The 17,365-nt window shown below is 42.9% G+C and overlaps 2 protein-coding genes across 2 annotated transcripts; both read right to left on the reverse strand.

Annotated features, from left to right (window-relative positions):
- Positions 1 to 189: 189 nt before the first annotated feature.
- Positions 190 to 13,340, reverse strand: tnni3k (TNNI3 interacting kinase). The gene is made up of 25 exons (XM_072389670.1): positions 13,216 to 13,340; positions 12,752 to 12,860; positions 12,478 to 12,563; positions 12,015 to 12,112; positions 11,684 to 11,794; positions 11,505 to 11,603; positions 11,262 to 11,400; positions 10,863 to 11,007; positions 10,675 to 10,779; positions 10,485 to 10,579; positions 10,255 to 10,404; positions 10,090 to 10,173; positions 9,948 to 10,004; positions 9,382 to 9,474; positions 9,235 to 9,292; positions 8,931 to 9,125; positions 7,266 to 7,370; positions 7,121 to 7,173; positions 5,261 to 5,313; positions 4,624 to 4,756; positions 4,321 to 4,430; positions 3,062 to 3,121; positions 2,799 to 2,968; positions 561 to 640; positions 190 to 362 (listed from the first exon to the last, which is right to left on the reverse strand). The coding sequence occupies exons 1-25, from the start codon at positions 13,253 to 13,255 to the stop codon at positions 283 to 285; spliced, it is 2,508 nt and encodes an 835-aa protein (XP_072245771.1). The 5' UTR covers positions 13,256 to 13,340; the 3' UTR covers positions 190 to 282.
- Positions 13,341 to 13,666: 326 nt separating this feature from the next.
- fpgt (fucose-1-phosphate guanylyltransferase) lies at positions 13,667 to 17,173 on the reverse strand. Its single transcript, XM_072389671.1, has 4 exons — positions 16,997 to 17,173; positions 16,754 to 16,921; positions 16,555 to 16,647; positions 13,667 to 15,843 (listed from the first exon to the last, which is right to left on the reverse strand). The coding sequence occupies exons 1-4, from the start codon at positions 17,067 to 17,069 to the stop codon at positions 14,429 to 14,431; spliced, it is 1,749 nt and encodes a 582-aa protein (XP_072245772.1). The 5' UTR covers positions 17,070 to 17,173; the 3' UTR covers positions 13,667 to 14,428.
- Between the last annotated feature and the right edge of the window lie 192 nt (positions 17,174 to 17,365).

A 17,365-nucleotide genomic window follows, 5' to 3' on the forward strand; every position in this document is an offset into this window, starting at 1 on the left:
TCCAACTCTCTCTTTTTTTTTTTTTTTAACAGTGGCAGCGATAACAGAGATCCTTTACGCAAAAACAATAGTTTTAGTTAAGTATGAGATATAAAAGTGGAAAGAAAAGACAACTTAGTTTACACTGTATGTAATAAGTAAATCTAAGAGCAAACCATTCACAAACGATTGTATGTAATAGCTCCTGACTCTAGTCTGCCCTACAATGACCTCACAGGATAAAATCAGTGTCTGGATTAATAAGGGTCACAATAAAAAAAGAGTTTGGAGCTCCGCCGGGGTTCAGTTGCTCTCCTCGAAGCTGCCGCCACTGCTGAAGGAGGAGCAGAATCTCATGGTGCTCAAGGGATCAGAGACGTACCCTAACAGAGACGTAGAGCAAAAGAAGCGACATTAGCGTCATCCCTGGAATGCTTTGTCTGACCTCGGCGCAGTACTTGTCATTTTGCAGTAACAGTAAAAAAACAAAACACCAGTTCCACCACTAAAGTGTTAAACTGTGATGTTTTAACTTCAAAAGCAATAACGGTTATCAGTGCACGTGCATTCTGCAGACAAACCGTTTCGATCGATGGGAGAGAACTGCATGTTCCTTCTGAGTTCCTCCAGTGAAAGGCCTCCAGAAGCTCGGCGATGCTCGCTGTAAATGAAAATGAACATCCTCAGCCGTGTTAATCTACTGCAAAACAACACGCGTCCAGACATACACACTGCAGGGAGACAGATGAGATGGAGCCAGATACAAGCAGAAGATATTCAATATGTTGTCCTTCACCCGGCAGCCGGCTGCTTTCCCTTTCTGCAGTCTTCTGCATGCAAAATTGGTTACACTTTCTGAAAGAGTGAAAACGGACCAAAAACACTGAAACTTATCAGTGACTTTTGTTTACAGAATGTCTAACTCTCAACATTTCGTGAGATGTATTTATTGTCTATGAAAAGTCACTGTGACTGAAGCTGTGGTGGAAATAGGTCTGTGCAGGTGTTGACTGGAACACCAGGGAAGTCCATACCACACCATAATAACCTCACCTCATGGTGACCGTTACCAAGCTTCGACTCTTTTAAGTCAGAATGTTTGGTATGTTTTACGCTGCATTTGCTCTGCTTTCTTTCTTTTTGGGTATCTAAGTAGCTCCACTTCTCCCTTGTGTACTACAGACTTAGCTGGTGATTGGGACTACGCGTTTACAGCAGTTTATATCAATCACAATAACACATAGAAAACATAAAATGTTGAGACATTTTACCGTTTCATGATAAATATTTGCTCGTCTTGAAATTAATGGCAGTAACACGTCTCAATAAAATCAATGGGGCCAAGAAAATGCTGCAAGCGCTGCAAACAATTAAACAGGCAGCACTGCTTTTAGAACAGACAGGATTCTGTCATGGAAATCACTGCATGAACCCAGGAACACATCCAGAAAGCTATCTGTGAACGCAGTTCACTGTGCCTTCCACAAACGCAGGATAAAGCTCCATCATGCAAAGAAGTCATATGTGAGCATGATCCAGAGAGGCTGCCGTCTTCTCTGGGCCGAAGCTCATTTGAAATGGACTCCATCCTGTTGTCGGCACAGTTCCGGTGTAAAACTTCTCCGTGTTATTACGGAATGAAGCTGCAGGTTCCTTCAGTATCCTTCCCGCTTCTGTGGTCAAACGAAACAAGATTTGAGATTCCTTTAGGAAATCATGGACGATGTGTCCTTTGGACTGAAGAGGAGGGGGGGGGGGGGGGGGGGGGGGGGGGGGCTATCTGGCTTGTTATTTGATGGTGTGGGGCAGAAATGGCAAATTGATCACCACCAATGCTGAAAGGTATATACAGGTTTTACAGCAACATGTGCTCCCATCCAGATGACGTCTTTTGCTGTGAAAACCTTGTATATTTAAGAAAGACGATGCTAAACCACATACTACATGTTTTACTACAGCATGGCTTCATAACAGAAGAGTCCGGGTGCTGGACTGACCTGCCTGCTGTCCAGAACTTTAACCAGCTGAGAACATTTGGACCCAACACTGCTGAGCAGCTAGAGTCCTAAATCAGTTTACATGTTTACAGGCTGTTGGTAAAAGAAGAGCGGATGCTACACAGCTGAAAACGTGGCCTTGTCCTTCACTTTTCACGTTGCTGCCATCAAATTCAAGATGAGTTCATATTTGACATGATATAGTCAAGTGTGTCCCATATGCTTTGGGGAATAAGATATTGGTTTGACGGATTTGCAGTTCTTATGTTTTTATCTACGTTTTACACACAGCCAACGTTTTTTAAGTTGGGGTTGCATTTTTATCACAGAGTTTGTTGCTCTGTGGTCAAGAAAAATCCAATTCTTCATTTTTTTTTTTTTGTTAGCTATAAATGACAACCAGAGCAAAAGGTGGAAAAACATCACTGCTGTTTTGAGACTCAATTACCAGATAGATCCAAAATTTATCCAAAACTACCATCCGACAGTTTATCGGAAATAGACTTGCAGGAAGCAGGAGACTTGTTTAAGTTTTAATCCAAATGCTAATTTAATCGCATAGCACATAATTGAGTATCTGATTAATCACAAAGGGAAAATTTAGTTAATGAGTACATAGTTTTTGTTTAACTGTCCACAATAAATAACTACCAGATAACAGCATAAAGAGAAACTCCAAAGCCTCATAAAAACTGCTCAAGCAAATCAAAACTTTAACCAGAGTCTGTTTTGGACAGTAGTTGAGGACTGACTGAGTGCAGTCAATTAATCGCAACTTCTTAACCTTCACTTGTCTATTAGGAGGTGCTTGAGCTGTCCTACCTCTGAGTCCAGAAGGCGTAGGCACGAGTGTTGAGAGCGTACTCCAGCTCAAACCGGGAGCGTAGAGCGGCCACGTGGCTCCGGCCGGGTCCTCCTCGCGCAAGCAGACAGTCGGAGGAGGAGGAGGGCGACAGGGAGCCGCTGCTGTTGCTGGAGGCTGGAGACATCAGCTGTAACATATGCCAGAAGAAATGACACCGTAATAGGAAGAATTCAGTTGAAGTAGGACTAAATTAGATGAGAATATACTAAATATTTGATACCTCCACATTACACAGGCATTCCTCCAGGTTGGAAACCACTTCAGAGAAATCAGGCCTGTCCTAAAATGGGAAAAAAACTGTTGATATTTTTTTTCAGCAGCATCAGTCATATCCCAGAACAGATGCACATGTTTATTCTTTCCAACAGTGACCCGCTTATTTTAGTCCACGAACACATGAAGCAAAGGTGAACTTTGCTTCTAAAAGTAGCCTTTTAGATATCCTGCCTCACTGTAAAAGAACAAACAGTGCCCTCCTCAGAGCTGTTCAATTATACATCACATCCTCAGACAGTGGCCATGCTCTGTCTGCCGCTCAGTAAATAAAACCAACACACAAAACCAGGAAAGTGTTTAAAAACACAGAAGAACATCATTTTTTAAAAGAAAAAGAGAACTCTTAGAAGCCCTCTCATTTAGAACTTGGTCCCTGTTCTTTGTGCTTTTAGACATGAATTGAGGGTAATTTTTCTCAACCAAATAAGAATTTGGATTTACAGTTTCAAATTCAGAAAGCAATTATGTAAAACTTCCTCTGCTACTGAAAGTCTCCATCTGGTTTCATTATTTGCATTTCTCTATATACTGTGTAATTTGCCCCAGAGAACTGGTGTGGTGTGTAGGTAGGTAGGTGTAAGTGTGAGTGAGGCCCCTGCTGAGATGCGTGCGTGTGAGATCTGGTGGCAGCTCCTGTGGAATAAAATGTCCTCGTAAAGTTGCACTGGAACAAGGCGATCTCAGGGGCAGACAAACAGGTGACTGTTGAGGGCAACCTTAACTGGCAAACAGGAAGGCGATGTACCACAGAGGGAGCAATGTGCCAATATGCTCAGCCCTGAAATAATGCATCTTAATGAGGTAGAGGAAAACATCCTTGGCTAATTATAAGCATGACAGCACAGAGGGAGGACCATCCAGATCCTGTGTGCTCTTAAACTTGAACAGCCGTGCAATAATGTATCATCTGGGGACTTTGTTACTCATTACTGCTGGGTGTGCTCGAAAGACTGGCAGACTCAGCATCATTTGACTCTCAACGCTTTAGTATAGATAATGACATTGATGAGATTATAGTATTAACGGTTTAAAACAGCAAAGCACTTTCTAGTTGAGTGCATGCTGGACAGTGTGGCACCTAGTCAATGAAAACTGCTTTCTGTATTACTGGGTAAAATGCAGAAAAAGCCACTTGAGGGGTTAAATTCCAATTATCTGAGTTAAAAACGCAATTCAAATAAAAAGTTAAATCAGTTGGTTTACCTCTGGGCAGGAGTTCCATCCTCTTATCAGGAGCGTAGAGATGGGTTTGGGGATAGAGTAACCAATAGGTGGCCGGATGTGATGATAAGCCATGTCTGCTGCTGCAGCAGCTGAGGACAAACAATGTTGTAAAATAATACAATATTATATATGTATATATGGGGCAAATACTTCCAAAACAAAATTCAGACACTGAAATCAAACCCAACGTTTATGAAACGTTTGCATCAATTATATGTTGCGTTAAGTTGTAACAATGGTCTGAAATTTGTTGAGCGTGTGGCTAATCTGAAGAAAAATGACCTGGTTTCAAGTGAGCAAAGGGGATTTCTCCAGTGAGCAGCTCCCACAGACAGAGGGCGTAGCTGAACATGTCTGCCTTCACTGAGTAGCGAGTACACTGTGTGAACACCTCAGGAGCCATCCAGCGGAGGTTCTGCACAAGCACACATAAAGACAGAAGCAGGGAGTGGTGAATACTGCTGCCGAGAGATTTTTGTTTGCACCCTGGGTTTAAAGAAGCTAAACAATTAGGTGTTTTAAAGACATTAAGTCAGGCCAAACACGCACACACAGACACACAAAATAGGGTTCAATTACCGCGATAAACACTGCGTCCTTGCAAGGGCAAGTAGCTCGTCACAACAGGCAGCTCTCAAGAGATGCAACACACTTAACATCAAACTGCAGGCAAAGCACCGTGTAGTACTGAGTCAGCACATTTAGACAAAATCTGCATGCAGGCAGTTTTCTTTTGTAGCCGGCAGGTAATTGATGGCAGGTGCCGGCAGAAGCTCTGGTTCGAAGTCCTTCTAATTACCGGCACCCTTTTTTTTTTTCTCTCCCAAAGTGAAATGCTGAAATGAAACGTATCTGGCTAAAGAGTCAACTCATTTGATAAGGTTTTGTGTGTGTCATCAGTTCAATCAACAGCACTGACCCCTGGCTGCTTGGTCATGTTATCCTCTTCTACAGACTGCAGAAATCTGGATTCTGCAGAGGGAGGGAGTGACATCCAAGGGTCAAAGCAAGGGTAATGGTAAAGGTGAAGCATTTCAGTATAAACAGTACACAGCACCTGCTTTAAAAAAAAAAGAAAAGGTTGTGAAACTACTTGAGGCTATTTTACATGAAAACAAAGTGAGATGCTCTGTAAAATGTAAATAAAGACAACGTGCATTTATCTGATTTTGATGCCAGTGACAGTCTCACAAGCAATCGGGGGCCAAATATTTTTAGAAGGCCAATCTAAGATCGCTCATGATTGTCACAGTAGAGCAGCAGACTCCAAACCTGAGCCAAGAGGGGCCTGGACCTGGATTTAAAACACGCACAAGTGACCGCACTATCTTGGATGCCTGAAATGTTCCAGACATGTTCCTGAGGGGCTGCATGTGATAAACGCAAGTGTCAGCACCATTCTCCCCTAGCTTCTTGCAGTTATTTCCCATTCAGCTACTGAGTAAGAAGTACAGGAAAGCACAGAGCGAGCCCACATGTGAGTACAGCACCAAATATTCTGGAGAATTCACAGTAAATCAGTGTGTGTGCTTCTGCTTCATAGTAGATGTCATGAATACAAATATATAGATATGTGGTATTGATCTCAACACAAAAACAGTCCAAATGGCTCCTCATAAGGCATTCTTGACATGTAAGAAACATACCACAGCATGTTTCTTACATCATGGCATTGTGTGACACAACTGCTTTGAGAAAATCTGTCGTGTGAGTAGCAACTGCAGATGAAACCCAAACTAAATTATCTGCCTATTCTACAACTCTAAAAATAATCATCAACATGAAAGTGGGAAAAAACTGAGGCAGGAGCCTGTCCCAGCTGTTGTCAGGTGAGAGGCAGGGCACCAATTAACCTAACATGCATGTTTTTGGCCAGCAGGAGGATACCAGACGCTACCAATGAGAACCCACGCATGCACGGGGAGAACATTCAAACTCCACAGAAGGGTTTTCAGGTGATATTCGAACCAGGAACCCTCTTCCAGTGCTCACCACCACACCACTGTGCAACCCCAAAGCATTTGTCTTCATGAGGACTTTGTGACTTGAGAATAACATCTGCGCTGATGTGCCCTCCTGCCACTTGTTGGACGGTGCCTAACAGTACACATCCAGTGTTTAAAGGTATGAACAAATGAGCTATATGACGTCGTATTTCACCCTTAAGGTCCAAAAATCAACAAGAAAAAGAAAATGACAACAATTAAAATTCACCTTACATTAAAAAAAAAGATCCAATTTCTTTTCTTTTTTTTTTTAATTGTGTTAAATATTTAAATATTCTTTATTACATTTTTTAAATATATCTGGCATCAGATTTGAAATGAGCATACACAGTTTTATGACAAAAAAACAAACAAACAAAAATCTCAGTTTTAACATTTAACATGTTGTCATTGTACAGGTTTAAGTGAAACACATGTAGGATTGCATATGTGGCTCTTCCAGATGTTTTGGAAATGGAGATGTAACACACGAAAATGTGTATATTACTATAATATTACTAGTTCTCCTTATTTTTTCATAATACAAGTTAACAATGCTGTATTACAATGAGGCCGAAGAACAGCTACTGTGGCTGCCGGTGCCAATTACAGGCCAAATATAGCCACCACACGCTACTGGTGAAATGTGCTGAAAAGGAGGGAGTTCTTTCTGAAAAAGGTCAGACTTCGACATAATTTCTACCTCTGGTGGACAGAACTAGAACTGTGTTTGCATCAAGGAACATGAATGCAGCTTTAATTTTCAGTGCAGAGCAAAGAAAATACTGCCTTACCTCCAAAATCAGCCACCACCGCATGTCCATCCTCATAAAGCAGGATATTGTGACTGGAAGGACGATGCATATTATTTGTAATGACAGCAGTTATTTCAAACCACCAATACCATCCCACCGCACATGTTATTACTGTGGCACCGACCTGTTGAGGTCCCGGTGGATGATAGGCTGGGTGAGGTTGTGTAGGTACTCCATACCCTTGGCTACGTCGATGGCAATGATGAGCTTGGACTGCAGGTCGATAAGCCTGTCCATTGACACATCATTAAAGCAGTAACCACTTAGTGCCAGATCAATGCCTCCTGCCAATCACACACAGCACTTTACATAGATCAATAGGACAGTCTATAAAGACAGCACCTGGCCACACAGTTAGTGGAACACTTCATCTGGATCAATGAAGAGCCTGGCTGAGGGGCACAGAGGATGCTTCCAAGGATGATAACAAGCCCTGAAACAGTCAGCTGTAGTGTGCAAACATGTGCTCCTTTTATGGCTCTGAATTACTACTTTAAGTGGTTTGACCTCTTTTTATATCCAATTGATCAGCGCTGATAGTAACACATTGCATCAGAGCTTGTACTCGGTTGTTGAAGCTTTCTCTGTTTAGTTTGGAGGTAGTCTAATAGCCATTCATATCAAAGGAGTACAACATAACACAACAGCTATCTGTGATCCCTTGATTAAGTGAGGTGCATCAATCACTCTAAAAGCTGTATCTCTTCACATGACGTCACATAATATCTCCATTAGGGTGATGCGTATATCACATAACTGGAGAGATGATCAGGAAAATCTTCCTATCTAATTGCTTGTACTAACATGACAAACGCTGACTTGTAAAAGGTTTCCTCCTGTTCTACACAGAGGAAATACAAGCAGACTGGAGGAGACACAAAACGACTAAAAAGTTAGGCTGGTGTGTTTTCTTTTATATCTTGTTAGTTGATTTGTATGTTTTCGCAGCTATTTTCAAATAGTTTTTACTAATTTTGCATTAATACCCCCCTCATAATTGTGTACGTCTTTGTGGTGATTTGTGCATTATTTGATTGGGTTGCAGTCCTTCTGAGTTGTTTTGTGTCTCTTTGGAGCCATTTTGCATGTTATAGATGTTCTTTTGTGTGCCTTAGATTTAATTCTATCTTGAATTAGCTTCTTTTTTAGTTGATTTTGTCCCTTTTCCACTGGATTGCATCACTGTTTGGTTATTTTTTCTTTTTTTTGTCTCTGTAGTTGTTTTGTGTCTCTTTGGAGCCATTTTGCATGTTATAGATGTTCTTTTGTGTGCCTTAGATTTAATTCTATCTTGAATTAGCTTCTTTTTTAATTGATTTTGTCCATCTTTTCCACTGGAGTGCATCACTGTTTGTTTTTTTGTCTCTGTAGTTGTTTTGTGTTCCTTTGCATCTAGCTGGCATCTAGCCCCATCCTCTCCATGTTAAGAGTTGCTGTGTCCTTGCATTCATTGGATTTAGATTTATTGGTGCACACGTTGCATCGAGTTGCCTCTGTCCCTGCAGTTACTTTGGAGTTTTTGTGGGTCTTTGCAGTCATTTTTAATTTATTTGTGGTCATCTAGCATGTCCTTTTCATTGGTTTTCATCTTTTCTTGTACCTTTTTGAGTCTCTCTGTGACTTGTCACTGGTTTGCGTCTCTGTAGTTGTTTAACTGAATGGTCAGTAAGATATGTTAACTGACTGGTGCGACTCTCCAAGAAGGGATTAGTCAGTGATCTGTGCTCTAACAATGCAAACATAGCTGTGTGTGAGTGCATCTGTGTTTGTGTAAAATAATCTGTCTCACCTCTTCTGCTCGTGCAGCAGGGAAAACAAAGAGCCTCCAGAGACGTACTGGGTGACGATGGCGAACTGACTGGGGTCGTCAAGACAAGCCCCCACAAACTGGATTATGCAGGGGTGATTGAGGCGACAGAGGATGGAAACCTCTCTGCAGAACATATCTACATCTGACTTTGAGCAGTAAGTGCTGGCTCGATAGCTGGATGGAGAAGCGAAAATCGAAGGACTGATCAGTTTTCCGTTTCTCTAAACAGAGAGGGATGCTAAATCATTTCTTTCGTCTGTGTGAGAAGAAAAAACAAAAGTACCGCTTTATGGCGACAATTTTGTTTCTGCATTTCCCTCTGTAGACTCTCCCAAAGGATCCTGCGTGTGAAACAAATACACTCATCAATAATATTATCAGATTTGAAGGCACATTAGCTGAAAGGAGAAACTAACAGGATTGGACCTACCAGATCCGATAATCTCATTAAACTCCAGCTCAGACAGCTGAAGGTGGAAATGAGATGGCAGGCTGGCCCTCAGCACCAGAACTTCTGCTTTTTCTGAAAACACAGTTTAATGCGTCATTGAATCCCACATAGAGCACTCAGGAACACACTGTGTTGGGTTTTTTTTAATTCACAGCACCATTTCCAGGTTAACTGGAAAATAAAAAGCACTTTTGAATAGTGGTGTAGAAAACTTGGAAAAATGATATGCACTACATGCCAATTTAAATTTATTTGAAGCAAAACCCTGTCCTGAGTACTACGATCATTGCCTTTACGTAGGTTTCAGGCTTTAAACAAATAGCTCCTTATACCCCATGTGCCACTTTAAGTTGTTAAGGTCATATCAATTGTTCCAGCAGAGATTGATCTATAATTCACACAATCAAAAGTTTCCCAAGAAAAGACCGCAGCCAAGTGTCATGATCAGCATCTTAACCCGTTCCCTTGGCAACAGACACAGTGTGTGCAGTCATGTCAGCATGACAGTGATGTGGGATCCGCTGCACATCAGTCCACCTCACTACCTTTAGTCATGCTTTTGATCTTTCCAAGAGGAGACGGGACAGAAACATAGGACCCATCTGGAAGAAAATTATATTCAGACATGTTAATAAGGGATTATGTGGGGGTTTATTGCAAGTGATGATTTATCAGGGGGTGACTCACCGCCTCCTGGTTGAGAGTATTCATTACAAGGAGAATCATCTGGACGCTTGTAGTGTTTCAGTAAAGTTACGATTGCGTCATGACCTGGAAAACACAAGGAGAGATCGGAAACGGGTTTATATTACATCTTTCCTAGCGGACCAGCTCATTTTCACACAAACGCACCTTTTTCATAAGCCCACATCAAGCACGTCTGCTCGTCTTTCTCCCCGCTGGACCTGCTGGGGTCGCAGGCAACAAGGTTCATGTCTGCCCCGCTGTCCAACAAGAACTGCACCAGGCGGATGTGGCCGTGGAAGCAGGCACTGTGTAGAGCTAAACAGCACACACAAGTTTGGATTTAGTTGCACAGGTACAACAGAGTTGTGCTCGTTTTAAAGCATGTAAAGAGTCACCTGTGTGTCCATCTCTGCCCTGATAGTTGATGCTCATGGTGTTCTGGCTCAGCAAGAATTTGACCATTTCTAGATCTTTACCGTAGGTGCAGGCACTGTGACATGAGATGTTGCTTTATTGTTACTTCAGGAAAAAAAAGGGATTACAAATCAATAAATGATCAGTCCGAGCAGCTGTGCTTGACTGTACCTGTGAAGGGCTGTTTCACTGAATATGTTCTCCTTTGAAAGGCTTTCCGTACCAGAGAACTGTATTATCGCCTTCACTGCAGCGATTTTGCCATTATAGCAGGCCCTGGTGAAACAACATTCGCTGCAATGCTTTAAGTCATCTAAAAAGGAAAACTTAGAATACACCTGAGACTGCAAAACATTTACAAGTGTAACGGTGTATCCCCGTAGATGTTGACAGAGTGCGGCTGAACTTCGAAGTTGCCCTGCAGAAGGAAACTGAGAATCTCATGGTGACCAAAACGAGCGCAGAAGTGGAGAGGGACGTGATCTTCGTTGTCTTGGGCATTCACTGGTGTAAGGAGCACAAATATTAGACGAATAATAATCCCTGCAATCATGTTGTAATGACCCCCCCACTCCCACCCCACCCCCGGTTTCTGAAGAAGGAAGGCAGTAGGTTAGACTGCCTTCCTCTTAAATACCTGAAAATGGTGATTAACAGCTATAGAAAAAGGAAAAATATATATGTTAACCTGTGTAATTAGCTTTGATTTGTAGGTCAATTATCTCAAGTGGGTCTTAACTCGGAGTATTGAGTCTCACCATTAGCTTTGCTCCCATCACCCATCAGCAGTTTGATGATGCCAAGAAAACCTTTAGCTGCAGCCAGGTGCAGCGGCCGGTCACCCACCTCACCGCTCGCGTTCACATCTGCCCCAAATTTCAGCAGCAGCTTCGCCAACTGGAGGGCAGAAAGCGGCAGGAGGAAACACCACGAAAAGTAAGTTGAGAAAAAAAAAAAGTCTATTTCTTTATCAGACGAGAGTTGGTCTTTGAGTCATTAACCTGCTCGTTGCCATTGTAGGAAGCGATGTGCAGCGGGGTAAAAAACACGGCGTCCTGTACGTTGACATAAGCTCCATGCTGTAGGAGTATATCTGTGGTCTGGTGGGTGGAAATGACAAATGCATCAATCCTCGGATTTCTAGATCATTGCAGTATGGCTGGTGAGTGTTTCCTCTCACCTCATGATGTCCAGTCAGCGTTGCAACATGCAGCGCGGTCAGGGCCCCATATCCCACCTGCTGCACATCTGACCCTCCGTGGAGGAGCGCAGTCACCAGCTCTGCTCTGTCCTGTGGTATGTAAACGAAACAGAAAGGCACACTCAGACCAAAGTGTCAAATCGATCTTTAAGGGATGAAATCTTTTATCATTACACTGAACCAAGCACAGGCTTTTGTATGTACTTGCACTCCACCATGTGGTAAAGCTTAAAAAAAAAGCTCTCTGCGTGGTCACAAGTTGGAAACTCAAAGCATCGAGAGAAAGGTGTTGCTCTTTAAATTGCCTCACCTTGTAAGCTGCCAGGTGGAGTGCTGTGAAACCATTTCTGGTCAGTCGAGAAGGACGCAGGCCTTTGAGCATCAGGGTGCGTATATGGGCCTTGCTCCCTGGATGAAAATTGATTTAATACTGTAGTATCAGAATATTTGACTTAACTAAACAACAGATTCAAATTCAACTTTACTGTAATTGTGCAGAGTATAGGTACAGAGCCAATGAAATGCAGCACTAATACTGAATGAAATAACAAGGAGGAGTGACCAAAAAGATGGTAGGAAACCAAGCTACCTATGTTATGGAACTTGTTTAACCTCTATGCACTATTTATTCCACTTCCACGGTTTACTTTTATTCTGGTGACACCAGAAAAGTCATCTACGGACAATAACGTCAGTCGACGCCACAGTAATCCCTTCCTCCACTGACACATTTTGCCAAGGAGTTATTAATAGACCCCAGTAGTCATGCATACCTCCACACACGCAGCAGAGATGCAGCAGCGACAGCCCCTTCTCTGTTCGGTAGCTGATGTTCACCTTCTGAAAGGCCTCGTCCGAGCTGAGGCACAGAAAATCAACGTCACCTGCTTGTGAAAATGACAAGCCCACTGAGCACAGAAAAGTGATCGAAACTGAGCAGAGTGCCAGCCGAGGTAATCACTTTACGCTCCTTCACCAGATTAATCACAGTGCGCATAATGAGTCATAAGGATCGATTTACGCTTCCAGAAATCGAGTGTTTGTCACCTGAAAGCCAGTTTGAGGTCCACCAGTTGACTGTCGGGAAGCTGGAAGTCATCCTCGAGCTTCTCGATGATCACGGCGTAGGACTCGCCCACCTTCTTCTTCCACTCATCTTCATACAGGCATTATCAGAATCAAACACAGTGATCTACTGATTCATTTACATTGCTTATCATAATATCTATGGAGATAGATTCCATAGCTTAGTTTAAGCTGTGTTTGTATTTGTGAATCAGTTACTTTTACATTTTTTGTCCACAATAAAGTCTGAACATCAGTATATTTCATTGTATATTTAGTACAATTGTAGTTTTAAGGCTGATGCCACTTGTCAGTGTGTCTGTGGTACAGACTGCTGGCAGCTAAAAGCAACACATCCTCCTTCGCCTCCTCAAAACGCACCCGTTTCTCGGTCCTGCGGATACATGAATGATATTTGAAAAAAAAAAGAACTCCCGAGCCATTACCTGTGCACGTCTGAGATGGTCTTGATTTGTAATTTCCCATTGAAGGGGTCGTTCTCTTTTTAAATATGCTTTGTTGTTTGGTGACCGAGAGTAAAGCAGGAACACAATCTCTCACTCGGTCACAATTGCACAGGTCCAGATAAAGGGGGATCATAGCTGTCGGCTAAAAATAAACATCTCAGAGCGGAATGCTTCACAACTATGACAGCCGATCTCCCTCCACTGTGTCTCCATACAGATGCAGTGTGAAACAAAGCAGGAGATCAGTGTCCCGCACCGTCCTGTGCCGTCCAAAGAAGGCATGTAGGATGCAGGAGAATCTGATGATCTGAAGTGAATTCATCATTTCTTTCTTTCATACCTTGGTGTTTTTGACACCTCATATTTGAACTTGACATTGCAGAAAAAAAAGCAACTCGTATCTTTCTTTATCAGATTTTATTTAAGACCCTCTTTTGTTACTAATCTGCCTCACCATGTGATACATCTGCATAACACCTGCATGGCTGTCATTTCCTCAGTATACAATACCAGTCAAAGGTTTGGACACACTTCTTCCATACACTTTGAATGAGTGGATGTGTATAAACTTCTGACTGGTAGTGTATCTGTTGTTGGCCTCGAGAGTAGGCGCAAGAGTTGCCAGGTACAGAGGAACTAAACATCCACTGTGTTCTTATTTTCATTTTAGTGTCCAGACAGCCACATTGCAAAATCCTTGCCAACACGTGCCAGCGGTGACAATTATTTTGGATCGTGTGAGTTAGGCCAAACAGCTGAGGGCCAAATTGAGTTTTCACGTCGCCTTTCAGTGGCACAGAAAACAAATGACACTACAAACCTCTAAAATGAGCATGACACGGGTTCTTTGAAACAGGCAAACAATTTTAACGAATGGATGAATTTTACAGTTACGCCACATTATCACATATTGGAGGAGGGGAAAAAAAGATAATCTTGCTGTTAAAAGCTGAAGTGAACAATGCATTATCATACAGGCTACTGATTCATAGCAGACTGGACTAACACATGATCTGAAAATCTTTGGGTTTAGCTTCCACGGAGCCAACCTTTTATGGAATTCTTGATCCTTAACACTTCTCTGGGCTGAGGCTCTTTCGAGGTTTTTCTTTTAAACATCTCCTGTCCTGAGACATTTCTGTTTGTTCAGGGGCTGGCTCATGACTTTAGCATAGAACAGTACATGGATGTTTTAATTAGTCACTCTCCTCTGTGTAATGTCATCATGTAGTTCCTTCCTGAGCTTCAACATCACCTCCAGGTTCTTACACTGTAAACACTCCTGCATTGACATAAGCTGCGTGTCCTTGGATAGAGGCCTTCTAGATCCACCCAGGATGGCCTGCAGCATCTCGAGAGACATCGAGAATGAACTTTCCTGGTCGGAGCAAACAGGGAATAAACAGGCGTTCCACAAACTGCAGCTGGATCCATCACCAGAGAACTTTAGGACTTCCTTCTGCAACCCCCACTGAGCCAGACACTGTGCCAGGCTGGACTCAAAAAATGTCAGCTCTTCCAAATATGCAGGTCCGTCCACGCTGTGCTTCAAGTTGTCCTTGATCCCGAAGAAGACCGTAACAAACCTGGTGTGGTCCTGGTGGTTCACAGACAATGAGTGGAGGAAGGCTCCAGCTGGCACTGAGAGGCCTGCGCTGACCCAGCAGCTGCTGACTATGGAGCCTCCGCCTACAGACGCCCCTGCTCCCAGTCTGGAGTACTCCACCACTGATCCAGCTCCCACAGAGCAACTGGGATCGAGGACACTGTACATCACACAGCAGCCAGAGGAGCTTTGAGAATTTTCATTCACGTGGACACTGAAGACGGACGACAGGAGACCCAGCTCACTCCTCAGAGCCTCATCCTCTGTCAGGTGGAAGAGGTACTCTGACGTGGTTCCAATGTGGTAAAATTTGGAGTGGTTGAGGAGGATGACATTCAAGGGAGTCCCTGTGAGAATATGGAAGATCTTTTGGCGGATTTCGACCAAACTGCTCTCCTCTTTGGTGACATTAGCAGTGTTGCTGGTGTACTCTATTGTGGCTTTAGAGCCCAGAGCTTGGAGGAAGTCCCCATATGCATCTATCTCACAGTCCAAAGTCCCCAACTCTGTCAGTAGGTTCATAAGAGACTTTGCAGTATCAAAGTCGATATAATATGTGCTGTCTGTGTAGACAAATTCAGCACAAGACATAGAAAACAGTCCACCGGCCCTCTTCCAGACAGCTCCACATTCACGCATCTGATCAATGCTCGGCTTGTGCAGAAAGCGCAGACAGGAAGCGTTTTCCATTTCTGGGTAAGGGGACTTTTCATGTGGAGCCAACACAAACACCCCGTGGGTAGTTCCCACTGAGAGTGGGGAGGGGTGGGCTAAAGCCGTGAAGCCAGGTTTGTCAAACTTAACATTATCTTCCTCTGCAATGCTGTAGAGCTCTATGTCATCGGCACAGGTCACCAGGACACCTGGCTTCATTTGCGACGGGAAATCCACATACATGGCCAGTTTGAGTTCCAGCATCTGGTAGATGGGATGACCCAGAGGCAAGGCCATGAAGATCTTTCCCAGAGCACTGGCACTGGGTAGTCGCTGACTAAACCCACCTGGAAGAATGAGAAGATACAAGAGTGAGGAATATTTCAAGGAATATGTGCACTGTTTACATAGATCTTTACGCCTGTAAGCGATTTTGATCATATGCCATGTCATTGAGAGAATATTTACTTCTATTTTAAATCTAAAGCCCAGAACAACAGCTTAAGGGCAATTCTTTTACTCTTACGTTGAAGGAAAATGTCTGTTTTAGGAAGAAATGGAGAGGAAATGGAGAATTTGAGTAAGAATGAAGCTGACTGAAGACTCTCTCTGGACATTGTTGCAGACTTTGCAATATTGTCGCGCTTTGTTTTCAAGACTGTTCGACTAGACAAAAACATTGCAGCTAATTTACGACTTTACCCTTTATTTTAAAGTCAAAAGAATGTATGCAGGTGAAACAGAGAGAGTGTGTGGGGCAGCGGGACGATGTTGCACAAACACACTTGAAGAAGTGCCTTCACTGACGGACTCATAAATGGTTTTTGTTGTTTTTTGTTTTTGCTTAAGACGGTTCCTAAATAGTAGCAATGATAAGAGCGGGTAAAATATGAACTCTGACGCATCAGAGCTTCCTTTATCATCTCCTTTAGCATAAGATACACACTGAATAATCCTTTGTGAAAGGAAAAGAGATAATGCCGCCATTCAATTCCCCAGGACCGGGATCGTTAAAGCACTGTTATAAAGCAATAGATAGATAGAAAAGGGAGGACAACCTGCATGAATCAGGATGACTCTCATTCTGCTTATAGATTTTCCATAGATGTCATTCAGCTGCTGCAGTGCATACAAAGTAGAGCCTCCATTCCCTGTAATACAACAACAACAACAATAATAATAATAATTTAATAAACAGTGAACAGTGAAATGAAATAACTTTTTACTTTAGTTCCACTGTCTATCTGACTCACCCACCTATTTTGGATCCGGGAGGATCTGAGAAGACCTTGTAGTGAGTTCCAAGGGGAAGCTCTTTTCTGTCAATTTTCTCGCTGATTTGCAGCTCATAAGCTTCCCTCTGGCTACCGTCCACAGCAGTCACAACCACCACATCCCAAAACACCCCCGGTTGCACCTCTAGACCTTCGGACAAAGCAAAAAGTTACTTTCACTGAACTGCAGGACACCGACAGTCAGGTGAATGGAAGCTATACTCACCGCGAAGAGAGTTAAATTTCCGCAGCTTTTCTCTTGTTGCAGTTTGTAGCTTCCTTGTACCATCCCGACTCATACTGACGGCTCCAATATCGATCCAATATCGTCGGTATTGCGCCAGATAAATTGTGTCTGCAATTATTTTTCACAGTAACTCAGCTTTCGGTCTCCTACTTCCGGGTGTGGTCACGTGGTTATAATATTTACAGTGGAGGCGTGTGTGGTGCGCGGCGCACGAGTCAAAGAGTGAACTACAGGGACACAGACATGTTACAAATGAATATCTATCTATCTATTAATCATTACTTCTTTTAATAAATTCCCTGCCATTGTCTAATGTTACAAACTATCTCTCAGGTTTTTAAAAGGCTT

Source organism: Leuresthes tenuis, unplaced genomic scaffold (genome assembly GCF_036924035.1).
Source record: "Leuresthes tenuis unplaced genomic scaffold, fLeuTen1.0.hap1 SCAF_7, whole genome shotgun sequence".
Taxonomy (NCBI): Eukaryota; Metazoa; Chordata; class Actinopteri; order Atheriniformes; family Atherinopsidae; genus Leuresthes; species Leuresthes tenuis.

Bases quoted from the DNA above. Each gene is read 5' to 3' on its own strand.
- tnni3k (XM_072389670.1), bottom strand. From the start codon at position 13,255: ATGGGAAATTACAAATCAAGACCATCTCAGACGTGCACAG. The intron at 12,861-13,215 runs GTAATGGCTCGG...GCCTGTATGAAG, and splicing joins ACCATCTCAGACGTGCACAG to ATGAGTGGAAGAAGAAGGTG. The intron at 7,371-8,930 runs GTGAGACAGATT...GTCAATGGACAG, and splicing joins CTGCTGCACGAGCAGAAGAG to GCTTATCGACCTGCAGTCCA.
- fpgt (XM_072389671.1), bottom strand. From the start codon at position 17,069: ATGAGTCGGGATGGTACAAGGAAGCTACAAACTGCAACAAGAGAAAAG. The intron at 16,922-16,996 runs GTGAGTATAGCT...CTTTGTCCGAAG, and splicing joins GAAATTTAACTCTCTTCGCG to GTCTAGAGGTGCAACCGGGG. The intron at 16,648-16,753 runs GTGGGTGAGTCA...GTTGTATTACAG, and splicing joins TCCTCCCGGATCCAAAATAG to GGAATGGAGGCTCTACTTTG.